Source organism: Narcine bancroftii, chromosome 7 (genome assembly GCF_036971445.1).
Source record: "Narcine bancroftii isolate sNarBan1 chromosome 7, sNarBan1.hap1, whole genome shotgun sequence".
Lineage (NCBI taxonomy): Eukaryota > Metazoa > Chordata > Chondrichthyes > Torpediniformes > Narcinidae > Narcine > Narcine bancroftii.
Window position 1 is genome coordinate 8,673,535 of NC_091475.1, and position 24,965 is coordinate 8,698,499.

The window sequence follows — 24,965 nt, forward strand, 5'->3', positions numbered from 1 at the left end:
AAAATCCTAATTGTCCTCTATTTGAGCTGATGACCAGCATTAAACTACACAGTCTTAAATAAATCACTGTGTAATGGTATGGATTGTATGTATTCATTGACCAGTAAAGTTTCGGGCTGGTCCGCCCTCTGATGACACTCTCCCCTGCACTCCTCCCCCGTGACCTATTCTGTCCATAAAGGTCGAGACCCTCTCCTTTCCCTGCATTCCCTAGCCTGGATCCGGGCCAGCTCCAATCTTATGTGGAATAAAGCCTATCGTTCCCCTCAGTCTTTGTCTCTGTGATTATTGGGGCTATGGTAGTGCCCAACACACACTTTATTAATATGTTAAAAATGTGGATTAGTGCTGATTAGTGTCCCATTTGCAAAGCACCTGTATCTAGACCACAGAGGTGACCCTGTTGCCTTTACTTTAATTCTCTACCCCAATCCCAACCAGTCTGTCGTTTCCTGTACAGTTACAATGAGGCCCAATCGAAGTTGGAGGAACCCCACCTCATTTTCTGCCTGGCACATTGCTTCCTTCTGGGCAATGTTGAATTCTGCATCTTCAGGTAACTTGATTTCTCTGTCTGTATTTGTTGTCCATCCATGATATTAGCTCACCTTTTTCTCTCTTGGAGTGGAGGTCGAACCTAGCCCGATCATTTTAGTGTCTTTCCCTATTCTGTTTTATGCAAGTCATAATCATTGGTCTATGTTCTCACTCTCTAACTGCTCTCTTTCTGTTATTGACCAGATACCTTGCTCTCAGCTTATCGCCATGGACATCCTGATTTTACCCTATCAGAGAATCCTTGCCCCTTCACCCTCCTTACAATTTAACAAGCAACTTTTCTCTCTTTCCCGGTTCTAGAAAATAGAACATTAGAGCACAGTACAGGCCCTTTGACCCATAATGTTGTGCTGACCTATATGTACCTACCCAAAAGAAGTCACTAAACCCTCCCTACCTCCTAACCCTCAATTTTTCTTTCATCCATGTGCCTGTCTCAGAGTCTCGTAAATGCCTCTGTAGTTCCAGCTTCCACCACCACCCCTGGCAAGGCATTCCAGGCATCCACAACTCTCTTTGTTTAAAATAAATACCCCTGTTGTATCCTCTAAACTTTTCCCTCCACTTTGTACAGATGTCTACTAGTGTTTACTACTCTTACCCTGGGGGAAAAAAAATACTGGCTGTCCACCTTTTGCCTGCCTTTTGTCTATTCTGTCAATGGATCAATGGTCTGAAATGTTAATTTATTCCCACAGATGTGCCCTGACCTGTTGAGTATTTTCAGCGCTTTCTGTTTATATTGTTGTGACTTCAAGAAAACTGGATTTTAAAAAGTAGCTATACAAAGGGGGTGGTCCACAGCTTCTATGGATACGTACTGGAAGGGCCAACACCACACCCAGCCTCTCTTACCTTTCCTTTTTCCTTTTCTTCTTTCTCTCTTGTTACCTTAACTTTTCATTCTCTCTCTTGAAGGGGTTGGAATGAGAGGGGAGAGAAACATCATACGTCTGTAGATTGTTGAAAGATATTGACATGCTCTGTAACCATCAGCGATGTGTTCTCCTTGTTTAATGATGGAAAATCAAAAATAAAATATTCCAAAAAAACCGTAAAGGTTCACAATTCTCTGAAACTTTAGGTCACGATTAACAAATCCTTTCTAACATATTTCCAATGATCCAGGTGGCCTTCATATACATGTTATTTATTATTAGCTTTAAAACTGAAGGTTTGGAATAGTAGGACAAAGATTTTATTAAGGATCTCCGAGGAGGCAGAATTACATCCACCGCCCCATCCATCTATAGGTTTACAATGTTCTAAAACATCTTTGTGGAATTTATTGTTCTCAATTTAGCTTGAAGTAAAATTCCAAACGCCAAGTCCAAAGTTGTTTTCACGTTAATCTGGCCCAATTTCTTGATTCCATTCTACCCCAAGGGAAACTACCTGGGTTAATCAGGATCTAATACTTAACTGCTCCAAGCTGCCCATTCACCCACATCTGGTCTGTCTCAAAGTCCTGGGTGATGCATGTTCAGTGATTAAAAGTGCAGAGATGGTTATACTCGGGTGTAAACATGAGCATTCGACGGTCTAATATCAGAAATTATTACGTCAACTAGGAGGAGATGGAAAGGTGAGTGCAAAATACATCCACATGAAGTGTCTGTAATTCATAAGTTTTGTTTGAAGTTGACCGTTAGGCTCACTATCCGAACATTGATGTGAGTGCAACATTAAGTCATGATTTGATTATTGAAGAACTCAATTGGGATTTCCTGGTGTAGGCAATTTAATTGCCTTTTGCCTAAAGGCATATTTGGAAAGAAATGCCTGTTTTTGCTGCCTTGTGCTTCCTGTACTCATGTTGACAGTGAGTAAGTTGCTGTTTTGAAACAAGGCAGAAAAACAATTCTCTGCCCATTCGGAAAGTGTTGACACGCCTGTAGACAAATAATACAATTCAAGGAATGGGAATCAAGAACACCCAAAGTGTTTTCCGCACCTGCCCATCTCATTCGACTATGTTCTCCAAAAGAGGAAATGGGCCTAACTACAGATGCTTGTTCCATCTCTATTCTACGATCAACTGACCAAATTTCAGGGGCAGTGTTGTCTTAATGGTAAAGGCATTTTTATTTTTTAAATTCAGAGTATAATAAAAAGGCAATGATCAGAATATTTCATTATGTGCTCATCTGGTGTTATAAAGTTAATCGGTTTAATTTCCAGTGTTAGACTTTGAATGACAATCTCCCAAAAGTGTGTTCGGGTTTTTTTTTCATGCATGGTTTTGCAAGTGAGGTGGAAACATTATAGAATAGAAACAGGAAATAAAGGAATTTCTCAGCTGATCAGCTGTTATCAGGGAATTAATTAATTGTTCTGAACTATTAATTCAGATTTTCTTTCTCATGCTGCCCGATATCCTGAACATCAACAGCAATTTCTTATTTTCTTTTCTGTTTGCTGCCATCTGCAGTATTTTGATCTTGTAAGATATAAATGACTTCCTCTTCTAATGTGATCGAGAGTTCGGGAGATTCTTCACCCCACCTGGGGAAGGGATATTTCAAAATACATGTTAAAATATTTGGAAGGAAAAATGGCTGACCTTGTTCACACCAGAACCAATCGGTATGGGAAACAACAAGAAGGCAAGGAGCTAAATTTACAAGATTTGCCAGCACATTACCAGAATTTAAAGGATCAAGTTATTAGCTAAGAATCCAAGACTTAAATGGGAGAAAGATTTGAGAGTTGATTTTGATAGAGGTCATTGGAAAAATGTTTGCAATGTTAGCATGGCAAAACTTATAAATGTTTGGTATAGGCTTGAAACTTATAACTTTATACATCAAATATATTTGACTTCGAAGCATTTGAAAAGATATAATTTGAATTTTTCTGATTTGTGATTTTGATATAATGGTCAGAAAGGTACGTTTTTATATTCAGTATGGTCTTGCAATAAGGTTAAGCATTTTTGGTCTCGGGTTAAGGATTGTTTACAGAATATTTTGAAAATAAATTTTTCTTGAGATCCAAGAATTTTTTAAATTGGGGATATTAGTGAGTTTTGTTTAGTATATAAATTTCAAATAGCTTTTTTGAGATTGGCATTAGCAGTGGTGAGGAAATGTACAGCAGTTTCGTGGAAGGATCAGGTAGAACTTAATTTGCAGAGATGGCATTCGGAATTAAGGTTTTATATTCCGTTGGAGAAGATAACATTTAATTTGAGGGATAAATATATTTTTAAGAAGATTTGGAGCCCATATCTAGATTATTTCAATTAGAAAATTTGAAGACAGTGATCTGGATGTAGTGAGGTTTCCTTATTCCATGATATATGAATTTGTGTTTTGGTTTTCCTCTTTTTTTTCCTTTCTTTCTATTAGGGGTAAGGAGGGTTAAAGAGGTAAGATTGGGGAGGGGTGGAGGGTGTTTTGTATTTTTTAGTCTTTTAGGTTATATAAATCATGTTAAATTTAGGATATATTGTATTATTGTTGTAATCATGGTTTTCTTTTAAATATTAAAAAAAAATGATTAGGTAAGAATCAACAAAGCGGCCAACATTGCTCTTTAAAGATAGAGTGGACAGAGCTGTAGAGGTGGAAAGGAGAATACTTGAAATGCTGGTCAAGGATGAATAGGACTGTTGAGTCCAGGATAAAGGAACATAAAGATGACGGTAATCAACAGATTAAAGAACTCCGGAGCACATTCTTCAGGGTGTACGAAACTTGGTGTCTCGTAAAGTGGTTGGTGGATAGCATGAATGTATTTGAGTCACGGATTGGAATTTACTGGAAGGATGAAGTAATGGAGGATTTAGAGGGTTGGGATGAGATTATTAGAGTCCAGAAGGTCTACTAGAACCTGAGCACCACTCTAAATTCCTTGGGGTTGATGGCCTTTTCTGGTTATAGATTCTTAGCAATGTCACGCAGGGTTTGAAAAAAATGTGTGTAGTGCATGCAAGCAGGGTTACACTTTCTTGAAATTTATCAAGTTCATTTTTTTTAAAAGCTTGATGGAAAAAGTGTGTCCTGGAGCCACACTGGGTAAATTTTGCAAAAATTGCACTGATCCACTTAGTTCAGTAGAGTCTTGTTTGATCGCTGTCTTTTCTGAGTCAACTGGCTTCAGCTACTGTAATGGGACCAATTGATTTGGTTCAGTGCATTCCCAGACCGATTGAGGAGAAAGTTGTCGGAGCCCTGGGTCTGGCCAGCTTCCATTATTTTTTTCACAAGGAGTGCAAATGTTGGATGACGAAATGAGAGGGCTCTGGACTTGATTAGCTTGCCAGCAGTTACAAGAAGAGAACATTCCTCGGGGGGGGGGGGGTGGGAAGATAGCAGAGAACTGCTAACACTCAGGGGAATGCAAACTGGCTAAACAATTGCCTGCAGCTGGAAAATTATGAAAATTCAATGGAAAACCAAATCCTTTAAAAAGAAGAAGAAATGGCAGCTGCTGAGAAAAAGAGCCAGCACTTCCTGTACCAGTGCACTTTCCAGGCAGGGTTCTTGTCATTGGCAGTTAGCACACGGACAAGCCCATTTGGGAAAGGCAGGAATGCTACATAACATAAAGCAAATTTGGTTTGCACCTGAAATCTCTACCAGCAGTGTTTAAAATTGCAAATAAAGTTGCCAGTTGGGTGATTTCCATGCACAAGTTTTGAAGATGGGCCGCGGGAAATTTTGAGCACTTGTGAGTTGCGGGATTCAGGCTACTTTTAAGGGTGTGTAACTTCCAGCTGCCCAGTGCAAATAAAAAAGAGTTCACATTCAACACAAAATGATTTACATACAAGAGCGTGGATGAATTTGTGCAACACACATTTTATTACTGTTTTATGATTTTGAGCTGTTAAAAGCTTGATCATTTTGGTCAGCAGGTTGGCTAGACTGATATAAAAATGTTGTGTGCCAACATGTGTGTCTTTGGCGCAGCTTCCAGCTGGCATATGCAATACCTGTATGAGTCTTTATCCATTTACATACCAGTCACTTCGGTTAAGGATTGTGACAGATTGCTCACGGCAGTTGAAATCTCTACTTGACGCAGTCTGAACGTTGTGAAGCTCGGACTGATCCTTTGTTAGGGTTATCGCTTCCAAAATATGTTCTGAGGCGGTGCTTCCAGCTGTTCAATCTTGCCACAAAGCCAATTTAATTAGAGTTTGCTTTGGATAAACATGAGTCCACTTGGCACAGCCTTTTTGCAGAATGGCCCCCTTTAATTGTGTTCTGCTCTTTCCTAGCTCCGTCGTTGGTCAGTGTGATTAAGAAGGACTGGACATCCCGAAATAGCATTGCTCTCTCTTGGAAAGAACCAGAGCACCCTAATGGGATCATATTAGACTACGAGGTCAAATTCTATGAAAAGGTGGGAAAAATGAATAAAATAAAGAGGGTTGTGCTATTGTGAATCAACAGTGCAGGAAATGATCTCTCAACACTTCAATGAGGAATCCTTAATTCTTGTGTTTCTGTGATTAATTTGCATCGTGTATTCTTTAGCACCAGAGCTTCAGATCTGATCAATTCAATCAGAATGTTTTGTTTTGAAATGTTTAATTCCATGTAATGTTCTTCGTTGCATCAAGTGAGGGCATTGAGAATAGGGAATTAGTGGGAAAGAATGAACTGGCCCACTCCTAATCTCAATGAACTAGCCTCAAAGGGGGGAGGATTCTCTTTGAAAACCATCTGCTGCCAAATCATAAATGTTTACTTTGGAAATGCCAGTTCTATTATGCTAAAGAAAGAACATGAAGAAAATTATCCGACAATCCAATTGCCCTTATTTTGCTGCTGCCGCACTCTTTCATTTAGAGAGTACACAAAATAGATTGCTTCCCTTTTAATTTACACAGGTTGTGTCTTGTTTTAAGGATTCAGCACCGAGCTTCAGCTCTCTGGGGTGGTATTTTATCAGGGAATTTATGAGAAGCAATGTAATTAGTGGGTAATAACTTTGCTTGCAGATCTGCAATTAATAATGTAATGCAAATACAAAAGGATAACCTGTAATTACAAGAACTACAATCAAACAATGTATGGAGTAAAGGTTAATCAGTCACCATAACTAAGCTGTCCACAGAAGCCACAAGACATCCCGATCATGCTTTTCTTTATATCACTCCCACAGCAGTCTATTCCCCGTCACTCCTCTGATTAGTTCCCTTGTATGCAGTCTGACACTGTCTGCTTTAGCTGACAACAGGCTTTTTTTCAATTGAGACGCACTGTATTATCTTAAAAAGATGTCGATACTCAGTCACAGTCTACTTTGCATATTGCAAAGCTTCAGCTGGATTCACACTGCAATTCTCCTCAACTGAGTGTGTAACCATCATCCAATGTGGAATAGTTTCTGTGGAACGAATTTGAATAATGTTTGATCTCGATACTTTCATTGCGGAGACATTATCGTTAAGGGGGATTCTGGATATTGCAAATCCTAAGTAATCAGATGGCAATTTTATTGGGCCTTATAAAATAGATACAACTTATGGTGAGAATTAACATTCTTTTTTTCTTTTTAAAGATGCAGATAAATCAGTTTAATGTTCATGGACTTGGCTGTTTTATTTTTAAAATGCCATGAAGGGGCTTTGTTTCTCGAGACCACCCTATTACTCAAGAGTGAAAGCAGTATTGCTATGTGGAAGGAGTTTACTTGCCCCACCGAACCCCTGGCAGTGATCTCGTTAGTTCCACTCTTCAGCTCTTACCCCACAGATTTTGATTTGTTTTCTCTATTTGCAGCTCCTTTTTGAAAATCACAATTAAATCTGCTTCGACTACCCTTTTAAGCTGAGAATTCCAGATCATGGCTATGCTATGTGTGAAAAAGTTCTTCATTGTGTCATCCTGATTCGTTAAGCATTCGCTTGACATCTGACTGACACCCTTGGATTGAAGGGATTTTTTTTTTTTTTTTGCTTTGTTCACTTTGTCTAAATCTGCATAATATTGAACACTTCCCCCACTTGACTATCTATAAGGAAAATAATTCCAGCTGAAGTTTTTTAGTAAATCGGTACTATCCCCTTCCAGAGTTTTTGCAACCTTCAGGAAATGAAAGCAATATTTTAAGTCCAACAAAATCAGTAATTTTAGATGTTCAATGTTATCTCCTAACTTCTGTTTATCTGTTGTTAAAGCAAGAGATGGAGAGGTTTGTTTTGTTATAAAATCAAAATCTAATCCAAGACAGGGCATAAAGTTTCTTTGAAATCCAACCAAATATGTGTGGTCAGATCCCATCAGGGTAGAATCCATTTGACGGCTTCTAGCGTGAAGCCATTCATCAAGACATAGGGGTCACTGCTACAGTACTGTCCGAACTAATTTCAGGCAGTCATTGCCTATCACGTCCCATAATGAGGAGTCTTAGTGCAGTTCTGACCTGATTAGATCAAGCACACTGACTGAATGCTTTACTATATGCTGCCTGAGACTGCAAGAAACTGCCGAGAATTGTGAGTGCAGATCAGGTCTTCACACAAATCAAACTTCCCTCAAGTGACTTGGTCAGAATCCTAACCCATTGTCTCAGGAAAGCTGGAAACACCTTAAAGGAACCATCCCACCCTGGTCACCCTCTTTTTTACCTCCCTTCCTTCAGACAGAAGATGCATGAGTTTGAAAACACAAACCTCCAGATTCAAGAGCAGTTTCTTTCTTAGTGGTAAAAGATTCTTTCATTTAATTCCTCGTGGTAAAAGACGACACTCTTGCACTGTTTTCTCCATACATCACACTTTTACTTTGTCACATTCCCTTTGACCTACTGTAACACTATTCCCTGCATTTTTGTTTCATTATTGCACTATCTGCAATGCTGTGACTTGCCTGAATGGGACGCAGAACAAAGCTTTTTACTGTATCTTTACACATGTAGCAATAAATCATTCATTCATTTACCCATAGATAGAACTGGGTGCCTTTGGACCCAGATTAGGAACAAAATTCTGATGGATTTTATCAACTGGTGTCACTTTCAAAGGCTAATGTACATACACAATCCGCTCTCTTGGTTTCTGCACACCTTTTGGATTCCACCTATTTGTTATTGGTCTAATCAAAGAGCATTACTTTGAAATTCTCGGTGTTAAATTCCATCTGCTCTTTCTTCCAAACTGGCTTCATACACCTGCTCATCTCAAAGATTTTGTAATATCTCTAAATATGAAAAGGTTTGGCCTTCCCAAGTCAATGCCATCACGACAAAGCAGCTCAGTGAGACAATTTCTTACCAGTTTTAACATAAATGATAGAGAATCAGGGAAGCAACTGACTGAAAGTTCATAAGACAAAACAAAAAGAGCATAATAACTTCACAGCCTGTGTGGGGTTACCAGCCTGCTGGAATTAGGGGAATACCTCATCCATTGTCATGGTGAGACTGAACATCAATTTGAGGAATAATACATCATATTTCTACTGGACAGCCTTAGAGATAACAGCATGAACATCTGATTCAACTGTTCCATTGTTCCATCTCTTCTTTATCTACTCCTGCACTTCTGTACTTATTTTCTCTCCCTTTCTCTTTTTTTTGGTCTAATTTTTATATTTAGACATGCAGCACAGTAACAGGCCCTTCCGACCCATGAACTCTTGCCGCCCAAACTTACAAGGGTGAGATGAAACAAGAGCACCCAGAGGAAATCCATGCAGACGTGGAATGAATGTAGAGTCTCCTTAAAAACAGCGCCTGTATCGAACCACTGGAATAGTGTTGACAACTATTTAATTTCATCTTTTCTAACTTAATCTTGATAAAGGATTTCAACTCAAAATCTTCACTAACTATTTCTACCCCTGAATGCTGTCTGTCTGACCTGTTGAGTTCCTCCAGCAGTTTTTTTTTTGTTTTCTGGAATTAATAAATGGAAGTGTTCAGGAAAATAATAACTGAAAACATTGTTAGTGGTCCTTTTATCTTTCTCGGTTACTTGTTGCATGCTCCCTTCCTATGGGAATGGCTATCCAGAAGGAATGTAGAGGGAGAGGTGTTCGGGTGAGATCCTGGAATCACTGTATACAGCTGTTTCCTGGATGATTTAATTTTGTGGATTGAAATTCAAGAATTAATTCTTGGAAAATCCAGGACAACTTCGGAGGAGAAGCCGAGTCTGGCACACGCAGGCATATTTTCTCCAGCACCAATACTTCATTATTATTACAACAGTTTTACAAGAACTATCTCATAATGTGTTTTATTCCAGCATTGCTGGCATTTGGGGACGAGGTCCAGAGTCTGGTCCCATGATGTGCAACAACAACTTGGCACTTACCGGTAACTCTCAGAAGACCAAGGAGATCATTTTGGACTTCAGGTGGGCTGGAAGCCACACTCATGCCCCTATTTGCATTAATGGAGTTGTGGAGGGATGCCACATTTCCAATATTCTCACCTGGTCCTTGATCTCTTCCAACCTGATCAAAAAGGCACAACAGTGTCTTTATTTCCTGCAGAGCATGAAGAAATAACACTTTTATCCCAGGATATTGATGGATTTTTACCGCTATATCATTTATGATTTTATTCAGCTGATGTTTTCCAGGAAATTATTCCCAATTTCCCGGAATGCAGTCCATGTAAAAAGATCAGAACGAGACTCATTCCCGTTCCGACATTTTACCTTGTCAACCCCTAGTAAATTTCCCCAGTTGCCTGCAGTCTAAACTGAAGTGCACATGATCCGTGAGCAACGGGCTAATGAATAGGACATCCAGTCTCCTTAAGTACCACACTTCAGGTCTTCTGACTAAACTCGCGGTGTTTTACGGATATTTGGAGTTTAGGTCGTTCCTGTGTGAATGGCCACTCCCGGAAGGTAGGGAGACCCTTCAGAATGGGAAAAATCACGCAAATTCTAATAATTGAGAACATACTTGATTTTGGCATCTCAATGCGGTCTGGCAATTTTCTCATATCGGACTGTAAAGCACACCATTGAGCACATCGATCAGGATGGGCATGGCGAAGAGCATCATCAAGGATGCATCGCACCCAAACTATGGACTTTTTACTCTTCTCCCATCTAGTAGGTGCTACAGGAGACTTTGCTCTCGAACCAGTAGGCTCATGAAGAGCTTTAACACCCCTCACCCCCCCCCCCCCGAGGCTGTGACTCTGCAGAACCTTAAATCCCAGTTCCGAGTGGTCCTGCACTCACATTGTACTGTCAGTACTTTTAGAATTGTTTGCTAGCTGAGTGCGCTTGTTTTTATTCACACTCAGTTATTTGTATATAGCACTATTTTTTAACTTCTGGTTGGGTGCTAATTGTATCTCATTGGCTTCATATTGTACTTGGGACAGATAATAAAGTTGAATCTAATCTAATCTAATTTATTAAATAATTAAATATCTCTCACAAAGATCCTATGGCCCATAGTGAAAATGACAAGAAATTTCAAATTAATTGCTTCTGTTCATTTTTTTTCACAACTTTATTTATTCGTTCAACAAGATTATTACATACAGTAGAAAAAGTACATATTGCGAACAATAATTTTTTAAAAAATATATATATATAATAAAAAAAGAGAAGAACCCCCCTCCCCCTCTCAGCCAGCTCTCTTTAGGAGAGCCAAAAAGAAAGAAAACTAAGATATAAACTGAAATATATTTACTAAAATCTAATCAAAGTAAATTTAAATGTAAATATTCTGAATATAAAGACCACTTATTAAGAAAAAAAGAATAATTATCATGTAAAACATACATAATTTTTTTCCATTACCAAACAAGTTTTCATCTCATCATGCCATCTATTAATATCAATCACATTAGCATTTTTCCATGTACTTGCTATACATTTTTTGCTACAGATAAAGCTACATATACAAAAGCAATCTGAAATTTATCTAATCCCAAATCTTTCAAAGGCTTCAACTTACCCAATAAAAATGTTGTCGGGTCTAAAAGTATTTTAATCTTATACAAATGTTCTAAAAACAATTGAATTGCTTTCCAAAAAGATTGTATATGTACACATAACCGAACAGCATGAAAAAAAGCTCCAACCGAATTACCACATCGAAAGCAAGAGTCTGATTCACTAAAACCATGTTTTTTAAAACTTTTCAGGTGTTAAATACAATTGATGTAAAAAATTGTAATTAACCATTGCATAACGAACATTTATTGATCTAGTAACACTATCATGACAGATATATAACCAGTCATTCTCAGAAAAAGTAAGGTTAATATCCTTTTCCCATTTAATCTTAGATCTATCCAATCCCTTTTTTTTTCATACTCTCCTGTAGTATTTGGTACATCAATGAAATATATCCCTTCTTTGGTACAGTCACAAGAAAAAATTCAAACTTAGTCAATTTAGGTAAAGTCATATCTCTACCAAATATTTGTTTTACTAAAGATCGAAGTTGATAATAAACAAATAAAGAATTCTCATTAATACCAAAACCTTCCCTCATTTGATTAAAGGATAAAAATTTACCTTCTTTAAAACAATCCCCCAGATTTTTTATACCTTTAGATTTCCAATGTAATAAGCATTGATTATACATTGAAAAATGAATAAGTTGATTATTATATAACAGTATTAAAATCAATAATTTATCCTTAGAACCTATCGTTTTATTTTTCTCATCCATAACTTCATTAAATGCTTTAGTATAGGCACATTATATTGTAATAAATTTAAATTCCACTGAAACAAAAATTGATGTATTTCAAATTCAAAAATATTCTCCAATTTTAGCCCAACTAGGGGACCGTTCCAAATCCATTAAAGAACTAATAAATTTAAATTGAGCTGCCTCATAATAATTTTGAAAATGTGGTTAACGTAATCCTCCTAATGCATATTTCCAGGTTAACTTATTCAAAGCTACTCTTGGAAATTTACCCTTCCATAAAAATTCCCTAACCATTTTATTTAAATCTCAGAAAAAATTCTTATTAAGTAAACACAGAATTGACTGAAACAAATATTGTACACGTGGAAAGATATTCATTGTGCTAAAGGTTCAATTACTAACGCAAACAAAGCTGGGGACAAAGGACAACCTTGTCGAGTTGAACAAGTTAATTTAAAAGGTTCCGAGATCTGACCATTTGTCAATACCCTGGCTATTGGTTTATTATATAAAGCTTTAATCCAACCAATCACTCTAAGAATATTATCTGAAGCATATCTATTCTTTATGAAACCTGTTTGATCAACATATATCAACTTAGGTAAAAATTTAGTCAATCGATTCGCTAATACTTTAGCTATTATTTTATAGTCTACATTTAACAAAGAAATTGGTCTATATGAAGACACCTTCAACGGATCTCTATCCTTCTTAGGAATTACGGTAATTAAGGCACTAGAGCATGATTCAGGTAAATCAAAATGTTCATTAATCTGTCGTATCACATCTCCAAACACTGTAGATAAATCATCATAAAATACCTTATAAAATTCAACCGTAAATCCGTCATCACCAGATGATTTTTCATTCGACATTTCCAACATAGCCTTCAGCTCCAATATATCTTCTTCTTCTAATACCGGTAATTTCAACATCGATAAAAAGGAGTCAATCAATCCACTCTCCTTTTTTTCCTCAGAAGTATATAATTTCTTATAAAATGAATAGAACTCATCATTAATCTCATGAGGTTTGTAAGTAACAGTCAAATTTCATCTGACTGCATTTATAACCCTTGATACCTGTTCTTTCTTTAACTGCCATGCAAGTACCTTATGCGCTTTCTCACCCCATTCATAATACCATTGTTTAGATCTATTAATCAAGCATACAAATTGATAAGATTTCAACATATTGTATTTCAATTTCAATCTAGACAACTCTATCTTCTGATTTTCTGTCACATCTCTCTGAAATTCCTTTTCTAATTCATCAATCTGTTTCTCTAATTCAAGGCTCTCGGTCAGATAATTATTTTTAACCTTAGAGGTATAACTAATTATTTGACCTCTCAAGTAAGCTTTCAAACCATCCCACAATATAAATTTACTCTGAACAGAGTTAACATTTTCTTCCAAGAAGAGATTGATTTGTTTTTTAAAAAATTCAATAAATTCCACTTTTTTTAACAACATCGTATTGAATCTCCAACGATAAGCTGCACGAACTTTCTCAGAACTCTCATAAGTAAAATATAACAAAGAATGATCTGAAATTACCCTACTTTTATATTCTGCTTGCAGTATTTTCCCCTGTAAATGTGCTGATACTAAAAAAAAAATCAATTCTAAAAAAAGATTCATGTCTAGATGAATAAAAGGAGAAGTCCTTCTTTGTTGGGTTGAGATGTCGCTAAATATCCACTAAATTAAAATCTTTCATCAAAGCTCGGATTTGAATTGTCATTTCAGATTTTTTAACATTTTTTGGAAATTTATCTAATAAAGATTCCAGAACACAGTTAAAATCTCCTCCAATCAGAACATTTTCATTGACTTGTCCCAGAAGCAAAAATGCATCTGAAATAAATGCTTCATCATCCACATTTGGTGCATAAATGTCGAGTAAAGTCCAAAATTCATTAAAACTCTTACAATTCAATTTAAGAATACAACCTGCATTCATTTCCATTGATTGTAATTCAAAAGGTAAATTTTTATGTATCAAAATTGCTACTCCCTTAGCTTTAGAGTTAAATGAAGAAAAAAAACATGTCCAACGCAGTCCCTCTTCAATTTCATACTTTCTTTTTCATTCAAATGTGTCTCCTGTAAAAAAGCAATATCAATTTTCAACTTTTCGATATATGCCAAAACTCTCTTACGCTTGATTGTGTTATTTAATCCCTGAACATTAAAGGTAGCAAATTTAAAATTTGACATATCTAATACAATTACTAAATACCAAAAATAATCACAAAATTAATAATAATTTTTTTAAAATTGTTATATATAGAACCCTCAAATTAAAATATATAGGCCCTCCAAATAAAAGTAATATTCGTTAATAAAGAAAAACAACAAAAAAAACTACCAAAAGGTAGTTAACTCCCTAAAAAAACTGGGTGTGGATTACCCACTAGTGACTGAGGACTAACAATGAAATCAGTGCAATCCCCCTCCTCCCCAGCCAACCAATCAAAAATATTACAAAAAAAAATCAGCCTTGAGATTCCAGTCCAGATGGTGAACTCATTTCAAGAGTAGATGAACTCTTTCCATTCCCGTTCTTTCCACTTCTGCCATTCTTCCCATTTCCAAGACCGTCAGATTTTATTTTAGGAGATAATGGTGGACTTCTTCTTTGTCCTCTGACATCTGGCAGCGAATTAGCAAAATCCATTGCTTCATGCTCATTCTCAAAGAATTGAGACTGATAGTTTCCATAAAAAACTTTCAACACAGCAGGGTGACGAAAAGCAAATTTGTAACCTTTACGCCATAAAACATCTTTAACTGGATTAAATCCACATCAGCGTCTGATAACATCTTGACTCAAATCAGGGCAGAAGAAAACTCTACTATTCTGAATCATCTTTGTCTTGCATTTTGAACTGCAAGTTGAAGAATTGTCTCTCTATCCAAACAGTTCAAACAATGAACTATCACAGCTCTTGGGGGTTGACCAGGTAGGGGTGTTCTTCTTAAAGCTCTATGTGCCCTTTCTAATGCCAATTCATCAGGAAAAACTCTTCCCCCAACATCTGAGGAATCCAATTTTTAAAAAATTTGACTTTCTGGGAAATCCACAATTTTCACATTATTTCTTCTGCTTTGATTTTCCAAATAGTCTTTTTTTTTTTTTTGTTAATTCTCTTTCCAGGTCTCCTAAATCTTTAACTGATTTTTCCACCTTTACTATTGTTTCTGTATTACATTCAGAAAAGGAAGCTTCAAATTTTTTAAAGATTTCCCAATTTTCTTTAGCTTCTGCCTTAACCACAGTTAAGTCTGAGCTCATATCAGTATTCATTTGAATCAGCTGGTTCAATTGACCAGTAATGATATCCAAATAAGAAGCAATACCTTCAAACATCATATATACAGGCTGAGATGCAGTTTGGAATGCAGAATCCGGTTCCATAATTTGTAACTCACTTTCTTCCAGCTCTTCTTCCATTTCCTGTGCAGTGGCTGAGTAAGGTAAGTCTTCATCAAAAGGCAGCATTCTAATCGTCTTGCTGCGGGTTTGGACACCCAATGATGACCCCCCCCCCCCGACTTCCTCAGGGGGTCGTCGCTATCCTCCCCCCGCAGACCATTTTTAAATAAAATTACGGAATCCTCCGTAATTAGCAGTGCTACTCATGACCACAGTCGCTATAGACTGCATGTCTAGCGTCACAGTCCTCTTTCTCCGCGCTCCCATCTCTTCCAACGGGGTTGTTCTTTGCAACAGGCCTCCAGGCTCGCGCCCAACTTCTCAGGAGCGCGCTTCTTCCTCCAGAAAACAGGTCGAACCAGCGCCATCTTGAGACTGGTGAGTGGCTGTTACTTTAACTTTTGTCCCCACTGGTGATCGTTGAGGCTTGGAGATCGCTGAAATCGAGTCCGAGGATGATCCAGGTCGTTTAGGCCCCAATTCTTCTGCACTTCGAAACTGTATTTTCTTTTGTAACTGACACTTAGTTTTTTTTTAACATTAGCAGCCATAATTGCTCACCAAAATATCAAACTAAAAATTAAAATTTTAAAATTGAAAATAAAGGGTTAAAAAACGGATACTTAAAAGTCTGACCAGGGAGGACAGGAATTACACATCTACGCCATCTCGCCATGCCCCCATTGCTTCTGTTCATGTAAAACTAATAAACACTCAACATTATTTCAAAATCTGAGGATCCAAATTACATTTAGACATACTTGTTTTTAATGTTTAATTGTGATGGGGTGCCCCCGGTACATTGTTTTGAGATCAAATCTGAGCGTTTATTTCTGGAATCTTGAGTTACGTAGTGCAATTAGCAGAAACTACAAATTAATCTGTTTATATTACACTCCAACAGTGACAAGAGCTAATGTGTATCAGAAAACATGACATGGTATTTTGAAGCTACCTCAATGATGGCTGCACAGAGAGCTTCCACACGCTTTAGATTAAGAAAGAGACATGTTTTAATTCTGAGAAGGAAGAATTTAAGATGTACTGCCACTAAATTACTGAAACACAGTCAGTGATGATATACAGGCAAGCCAAAAGCATACAACAGATAATATGTTATCTTAGTACAGTATTATAGACTTAGAGAGAGATGCTGCTTGGAAACAAAACCTTCAGAAACACATTTAAACATCCTACGTTAAAGTCATTTCTTTCCATATTTGCATCAACTGCCTGCCTTTCCCATTCCACCACTCACCCATATACTAGGGGCAATTTTCTAGTAGCCAGTCATCCTTCTAACCAGCCACCAGATCTTTGGGATATGGGAGGAAACAAGAACATCTGAAGGAAACCCAAAGGATTGCAGGGAGAGTGTGCAAACTCATTTAGTCCCTGAGGTCAGGATTAAACCTGGGTTTCTGGTGCTGTGGGACAGTAGCTCTTATACATCTCTAACATGTTGCCCAGAATGCTGGGGAAACCCTCTCGTTTCTTTGAGTAGAGTATTGGAATCTTTTAGAATCCCTTGAATGGGCAAACAGGGATTATGTCCTCTCTTATAAGTCACCGTTTCTGATTGTGTGGGCATCATACTGACATCTTGCACTAGATCAACGGTTCTCAACCTTTTTCTTTCCACTCACATACCACTTTAAATATTCTGTGATTAGTGAGGGATTGCTTAAGGTGGTATGTGAGTGGAAAGAAAAAGTTTGAAAACCACTGTTTTAATCATACCTCAATGACTTATTATGTGCATGGTTTCCTAACTCCATAGGAAATGGGCCAATGACAATTTTTCTCAACCAAAATATTTCAGTAACAATTGGGTCTAGAGCAGTGATTCTCAATCTTCCCTTCCCTCTCACACCCCACCTTGAGCCATCCTTTACGAATCACAGACCATTTATGGCATAGGGATGACTTAAAGTGGGATGTGAGTGGAAAGAAAAAGATTGCGAACCACTGCACTAGATGATGGGTTCAATCACCCCTTAGAATAAGGCAATAATGGAACTTTATCATCAGTTACACATAGATTTTGTTACTTCATCTTAATAATAGCCAATTGACAGGTTTCAGATGATTCCTTTCTGGAATTTTATGTCGGGATAGTTTTAAACTCATTTTGGGTGAAAACTGTCAATGTTCAGGAATGGGATGTGACTTGCTTGACACATGATCCATGATGTCACATCAACCAGAGATGGCAAGAGGTCTCAGACTTTAGTCCTTTCTCAGTGATATGATACTCCATTGACAGCAGATCATTCTAAAATGCGTTCCAATACTTGCAAGATCATTAAAGTGAGTGCAAAGAATGAGACTCATCCTGTATATCTTACTTCATCACGGAAACAGACCCCTCAGCCGATGTCCTTGTTGACCATCAGGCACCAATTTGCCCTAACCCTACTTTAAATCTATTTTTATTCTTCCCACTGTGGTAGACCACTGTTGTGTGTATTTGGCTGGTCGGGAACTCCCATTGGCCGGCTGTACCTGTGGCCCCTCCCGCAGGCCCCTGTATAAAGGTGACTTTTCCAGAGCCCCTTCCTCAATGCAGAGCAGTCGAGCATGGACGGGCCTTTGTTCTTCAGTGAATGAAAGCCTGATGTTTTCTCAGCTTCAGTCTTTTGAGAGTCCATCACCCACATACCCTCCAACTCTTCCTAAATTATCTGACACATCTACAGGCTAGGGGCAATTTTACAGACCCCAATAAACATATCAACCTTCAAGTGTTTAAGATGTGGGAGGAAACTGGAGAACCCAGGGGAAGTCCGAGCACTCAAACAGAGAATGATTGGTGTTGGGGGAGTGGGGGTGAGGGGGTCAGGCTTCAACAGGTCCCTGGAGCTCTACTTAGTTGCATTTACCACACTTTTTGTTTGTTCTTGCTGTTCATTTATATATCTAGCATTTACCACTTATTGTTAACTGAGAGGCTATTCAATGACAGCAGATATGTTCCAATACTTACAGAATCATTAAAGTGAATGCTAAGAATGAGACTCGTATCTCTAAGTAATATGTTAATATTACTTTACTGCCTGGTTCTAGCTAAGGAAATAGCATCAATCACATTCATGCTCTTGTAGCGAGCTGCTACAAGCTATGGCTCTGCAAAACCTACAGCACAGGAGAAGTTATAGCTGCAGGTAGGTTAGCTCAGAAAGAAGACACTGTTCCCAGAAAGAACGACATGAAACCCAGCTGGGTGTAATTAACACTGAGCTTTATTGGGCTCTCAGCCCTGCTTTTATTCTCAAGCTGAGGGGTGTGGTCAAAACCCTCTCAGCTACTGATTGGTGTGTTTGTGATCCGCTTTCCCTGATAGGCCAGTTAAGCACTTTTGGTTGTGGCCAATTGGAGGGCAGAGCTGCGGGCCTTGTGCAGCCTGCTGGATCGTCGCGTTCGTCCTTCATTTTGTGAGGTCCTGTGGGGTGGCTGCGAAGGGCCGCCACACTCTCATGTTTTCAAGATATTCCAAAGCACTTTTATTTTTAGACTGTAAGCAATGCTTCAGAAATCTACCATGCTGTAATCTCAGTTTTAATGAGGGGAGACATTTAATGTCCTTAAACCTTTCTCAGATAGTTAAAAACACACAAAATTCTGAGGAATTCACCAGGTCTTGCAATGTCCAGAGGAGATAAAGATATATCCCCAAATTATAGGAAGGATATCAATAAGGTCGAGAGGGTGCAGAGAAGATTTACTAAAATGTTGCCTGTATTGCAGTATCTAGAATACAAAGAAAGATTGAGTAGACTGGGTCTTTATTCATTGGAGCGTAGAAGGTTGAGGGAGGATTTGATAGAGGTATTTAAAATTATGAGGGGAATAGATAGAGTAGATGTGAATAGGCTCTTCCCCTTGAGGGCAGGTGAGATGGGAACGAGGGGTCATGAGTAAAAGGGTTAAAGGGAAAAAGTTTAGAAGTAACATGAGAGGGAGCTTCTTCACTCAGCGAGTGGTGGCTGAGTGGAATGACCTTCCACAAGAGGTGATTGCAGTAAGGTCAGTTATGTCATTTAAGATAAAGTTGGATAGGTGTATGGATGTGAGGAGATTGGAGGGTGACAGGCAGGGTGCAGGTAAGTGGGTCTAGAGGAGATCACTTAAATTGATACGGACTAGAGGAGCCGAGATAGCCTGTTTTCATACTGTAATTGTTATATGGTTATATGGTCTCGGGCCTGAGACCTTCATCAAGGAATAAGCAAAGAAATGGGTATTCAGAATAAAGACAGTGCTGGCTGGGGGAAGGAGTCCAGACCAACAAAAGGTGTTAATTGAATGTGATAAGAGGAGAAGAGAGAATTGACTTTGTCTGTGTGAAAGGAGACAGAAAAGGAAGGGAGATAGAGCTGGAGAAAGGTGGTGGGGGGAGGAAGTGGAGAGGGTGGTGTTTAATGAAAGCTGATGTTAATGAGAAGTTAATGATAATGCCATCTGTCCTTCACCCATTTAAATCCCCCATCCCATTCCCTTGCTGACATGTCTGTCCATGTTCTCATGCACAGACAGACAGAGACCACCGCAAATTGGAGGAACAACACCTCATCTTTCATCTGGACATCCTCCATCCGGATGGCATTAACATAGACTTCTCATTAACATCAGCTTTCATTAAACATCACCCCCCGCACCACCTTTCTCCTGCTCTATCTCTGGCCCTCTCTACTCTTTTAAGAATCTCCTCAAAGCCATCTTCATGGAAAATCCTCCCTTCTCTGGCACAGTATGCTTTAACAAATGCAAATGGCGGAAGTTTTAAATATTATAGACGCGTCCAGAATTAATTCTTAAGGGGCATAAAGAGGATAGGTAGGAAGAAACGTTTCAAATTCAATTTCTGTAGGTGCAATCAGATCACCATGAGAACAGCTTTGTTCTCATCGTGAATGAAATCTCAGAATCAGAACAGGTCACAAAATTTGTGGTTTTGCAGCATCTTACAGAATAAATCACCTTACAGAATAATTAAAAATAGTGCAAGATAAAGAAAGAAAGACAAAATAATTGGTTCATTGATTATTCAGGAATCTGATGGCAACGGGGAAGAAGCTGCCCTTGTGCCACTAAGTGCTCGTCTTTAGGCTCCTGTACCTTTCTCCTGATGGCAGCAGAGTGAAGCGGCATGGCCTGGCTGGTGGGGGTCCTTGAAGAGAAAGGATGCTTTCTTATGACACCACCTGCAGTGGATGTCCTCGATGGCGTGAAGTCTAGTGTCCATGATGTTGCAGGCCGTGTTAACAACCCTTTCGAGTTTTTATCTTGCCCTGAGCCTTGGCACCTCCGTACCAGACAGTGATGCCACCAGCCAGAATGTTCTCCATGGTACAGCTGTAGAAATTTCCAAGAGTTTAAAGGAAATTTAAAACTTTAAATTTTAAGTCTTTAAAGGAAAAACTTGAACATAATGAATTATATGTTTTGCTTATGTTTATTCTAAAGCAGGAACAGGAGACCAGTTACACGATCATGAGGTCAAAAGGCACCAACGTCACCATCAATGGGCTGAAACCTGAGACCACCTACCTGTTTCAAATCAGGGCCCGGACAGCAGCAGGTTACGGGGCAAGCAGCCGCAAGTTAGAATTTGAGACTAGCCCTGATTGTGAGTGAAAATGGTTTCTTATACTTAAGGGGGGAGAAGCGGGGGTGGAGGGAGGGAGGGGGGGAAGAGAGAGAGAGAGAGAGAGAGAGAGAGAGAGAGAGAGAGAGAGAGAGAGAGAGAGAGAGAAGGGGTGAGGAGTGAGGGAGGGGAGGGTGGGAGACTGAGGGAGGGGAGGGAGGAAGAAGGAGGGAAAGAGGGGGAGGGAAAGGGGGAGGGAGAGAGGGGGGAGGGAGAGGGAAAGAGAGAAGGGGAGGAGGAGGGAGAGAGAGATTCTTTCTTGCTTTCTATGGTAACAATGAATTATCAATGTATCTGATCTGCTTAAATTCTATCTCAAGGACAACGTTTTTATTCTTTTTGGTTTCAGCCTTCTCCATTGCTGGTGAGAACAGTCAGGTTGTAATAATTGCCATTTCAGCATCTGTGGCCATTGTCCTCCTCACAGTAGTAATGTACATCATAATTGGGAGGTCAGTTCTATGTTAAAACCGCCATGGCACTTTCTACTGTATTGGTAATAGGAAATGTTCTTCAGCTTGGATAGCCTCCTATGAGATTGAAAGAATGTAGTTCTTTGTGGAATGCCAACCGAGCATTTGACGTTATTGGAATAGTTGAAATAGTTACTTTGGTATGATGTTATAATTCCAAATTATTTTATTAGTGTTTATTTAACATTAACATGGAGCACTGACAAGAACTTCATCTTCATTTTGAATTATGGCCACTGAAGAATTGAACAGTTCCCACAGCCTAATCGTCCGAGGTGAGGAGAACACTATCTAAGGTGACCCTACATTAGCTGATGGAACCAGGCAACGTACCTGGTCGGGTACTGAAGAACTGTGTAGACCAATTGACATCCTGGGTTCTTCAGGGAAATCCTCAACACCTTACTGCAGCAATCCATCATTCCTGCAGGATTCAAGACAGCCAACATCACCCCGGTACCAAAGAGCGCAACGATAACAGGCCTCAATGATTACTGCCCTGTGGCACTGCCCTCCACCATTATGAAATGCTTCGAGCGTTGGGTGCTGGAGTGCACCAAAGCACACCTTCCAGGATGCTGGGCCCATTTCAATTTGCCTATAGAATAAACCGTTCCACAGATGATACTATAGCCTTGTCGCTTCACTCCATTTTGACCCACCTGGAGAATGACGCCTCATGCTTCAGGCCACTGTTCTTGACTTCAGCTCCATGTTTAATATGATCATTTTACAGAGGCTGGTGGAGGAACTGTCCTCACTGGGACTCAACACCCCTCTCTCTAATTAGATCCTGGACTTCCTAACGGAAAGACCACAGTGCGGGTCAGTAGCAGAATATCGAACATCATCACACGGAGCACTGGTGGACCTCAGGGCTGTGTGCTTAGTCTGGTCCTGTTCACGCTACCGACCCACAACTGCATTGCCAGATCCAGCTTCATCGATGTCACACAGGCGGAGTGGGCTGTTGGAGACTTGAGGCGAGGAACCTATGCAGGCTGCGGGCTGCTGGTGGCTTTGGCCAGAGAAGTTACACCAGGCTGCTGGAGACTGGCTAAAGTCTGGCTGAAAGGGCACCAGGTATCAAGAGAGGATAACTAGGGCACTGAAAAGTTCCTGATCGTGTTGGAGGTTCGGATCTGGAGCTCGGGTTGCTGATGGTTTGGACTGGACTTTGTGTGGCTGCAGGGGCGACAGAAGCGCTGGAGGCAAATCCACGGACACTCGGTCACTCTGGGGGGGGGGACTTTCTTTTGCTCCTCTTTTTCTGACTGTAAGAGGCATTTCAAGCAATTTCTGCTGATGGCGAATCTGTCTGCCTTATTATTGCACCAAGTCGTGACCCGGCTCCTAAAATGGCTGGAGATCGCGAGGGCCCCTCAGGGACCAATGACCACTGTCCTGCATGACCTCTCACATGGTGGGAAAAAACGGGCAGCGGCGGGAATGCTGGCCAGTTGGACGTGGTAGAGCAATAAATCAGTCTTCGACCTCAACTCTGTGCGTGTGTGTGTGTGTGTGTGTGTGTGTGTGTGTGTGTGTGTGTGTGTGTGTGTGTGTGTGTGTGTGTGTGTGTGTGTGTGTGTGTGTGTGTTTCTTGCTCCACACTTTGCATAACACATGCTACTCATGACTATAAATTGAATCTTGACTCTTGAATATTCTATTCCTCTTGAAATGAATGTCAGCATTGCATTGACTTTCTTTACCACTGACTAAGCTAGATTGTGTGCACAGGGACCTTGAAACATGACTTTGAAGGAATTAGTTGTACAAGCATATAAAAAAGGGCATTGATAACTTTTAATATTTTAATGTCTATTCATTCCAAGCAAAGTCATCTGCATCCGAGATGTATTGGCCTGGGAGATGTGTCTTTAGGAACTGGAGCTCTCGGACATCAAGCAAATCAACCGTCCGTGCCTGGTGTCCTGAGTACAAAAATATACCAGCATTAGAAGAGCGCACTTGAAATCCCTGTCTAGATTTGTTAAGGATTCCATTGTGACTCTTCTAGACCTTTAAGGAAGCAGCTACCGAATCCTGTTTAATTTTTCTGCTTGCCGGTTCCAAAATAGAGCAGTCACTACCACAATCTTGATGAAGGGTTCTGACCCCAAACTTTGATCTTTCTTTTGCTCCCACTGACGCTGACTTCCTCCAGCCAATTGTTACTTGGCTCCTGATTCCATCATCTGCAGTCTCCACCACATTTTGCCGGCCTCTCCATTTGGAAGGACGTGGAAGTTGGGGGTAAATTTCCATTAGTTCAGGCCATTGTATATAGATACCTTTCCCTGACTCTTCACTCCTTGATGGTGTCAGATCACTGGAAATAAAATCCCAGCATTTCTGCTGAAAGATCAGTTGCATTTATGCCCCAATATAATTGTTCAGATATAATATGTCTAAATAAGAATTAAAAATAAGCATAAACTACAATGGCTGGAGCGATGAAACTAATACGTGAACAAGTGTAGAATTACTCCCCTACTTTTTCTTAGTTCAATAATGAAATCAAAGCATGCTGCTTTGTCCAACAGTCAATCACAATTCTCTAGTTTTAATACTCACCAGATGTAATAAGATAAACCGAAAGGGTAATTGGAAGAGTCGCTGTGAAAACACCCGGCATTATACTGACAAGTTCACATGCGTCCAATTTTTAGCATTCCTCTACTTGTTAGTAATAAAATGTTTGACAGTTATTTTGCAGTGGAATGAAATATTGAATGCTGGTTGGCTAAGCCTTTTCTTTGATTTGTGTGCAGATTTTGTGGGTACAACAAATCAAAACATATTTCCGATGACAAAAGAATCTATTACCCAAATGGTCACAGTGAGTATTGAACCTGCAACCACATAGCAATTCACTGGAGAAAATGTTGGATGTGCTCAGTAGGTCAAGATCATATTTATCAGGCTGCTTTACACTGGAACATTGCAGTGCATGAGCGGGTCATTGCTTTAAATGGCATCCGTGACCACAGATCAGAAAACAGCTTATTGGCTATGCCAAGTTTAAGACATTTTGATCATGTGAATGGAGTTCCATCAATGAAACCTCTTTCTTTCATGTTAAAGGGATGTCATATTATGGACTCATTCCCAATATCAAGAATCCAACGCTTCCATTTCCTATGTTTGTTATTTGCAGAGTATTCATGGCCTCATCGATTTCTCGAGTCTTAGGGTGGGGAAGTAATCATTTCTCTGTCGCAAATAAATCAATGAAAAGCAAGACCAGCC

The 24,965-nt window shown here is 39.3% G+C and overlaps 1 protein-coding gene across 3 annotated transcripts in view; it reads left to right on the top strand.

Annotated features, from left to right (window-relative positions):
• The window catches only part of epha3 (eph receptor A3), a 234,218-nt gene that overhangs the window by 158,570 nt on the left and 50,683 nt on the right, over positions 1-24,965 (top strand). For 2 of the 3 annotated variants that reach the window (XM_069888746.1, XM_069888748.1), the window contains exons 6-9: positions 5,786-5,910; positions 21,060-21,222; positions 21,590-21,692; positions 24,488-24,555. In XM_069888746.1, coding sequence (XP_069744847.1) covers positions 5,786-5,910; positions 21,060-21,222; positions 21,590-21,692; positions 24,488-24,555 — 459 coding nt within the window. The remainder of the gene's footprint in view (positions 1-5,785; positions 5,911-21,059; positions 21,223-21,589; positions 21,693-24,487; positions 24,556-24,965) is intronic. The other variant, XM_069888747.1, reaches the window with a different exon arrangement.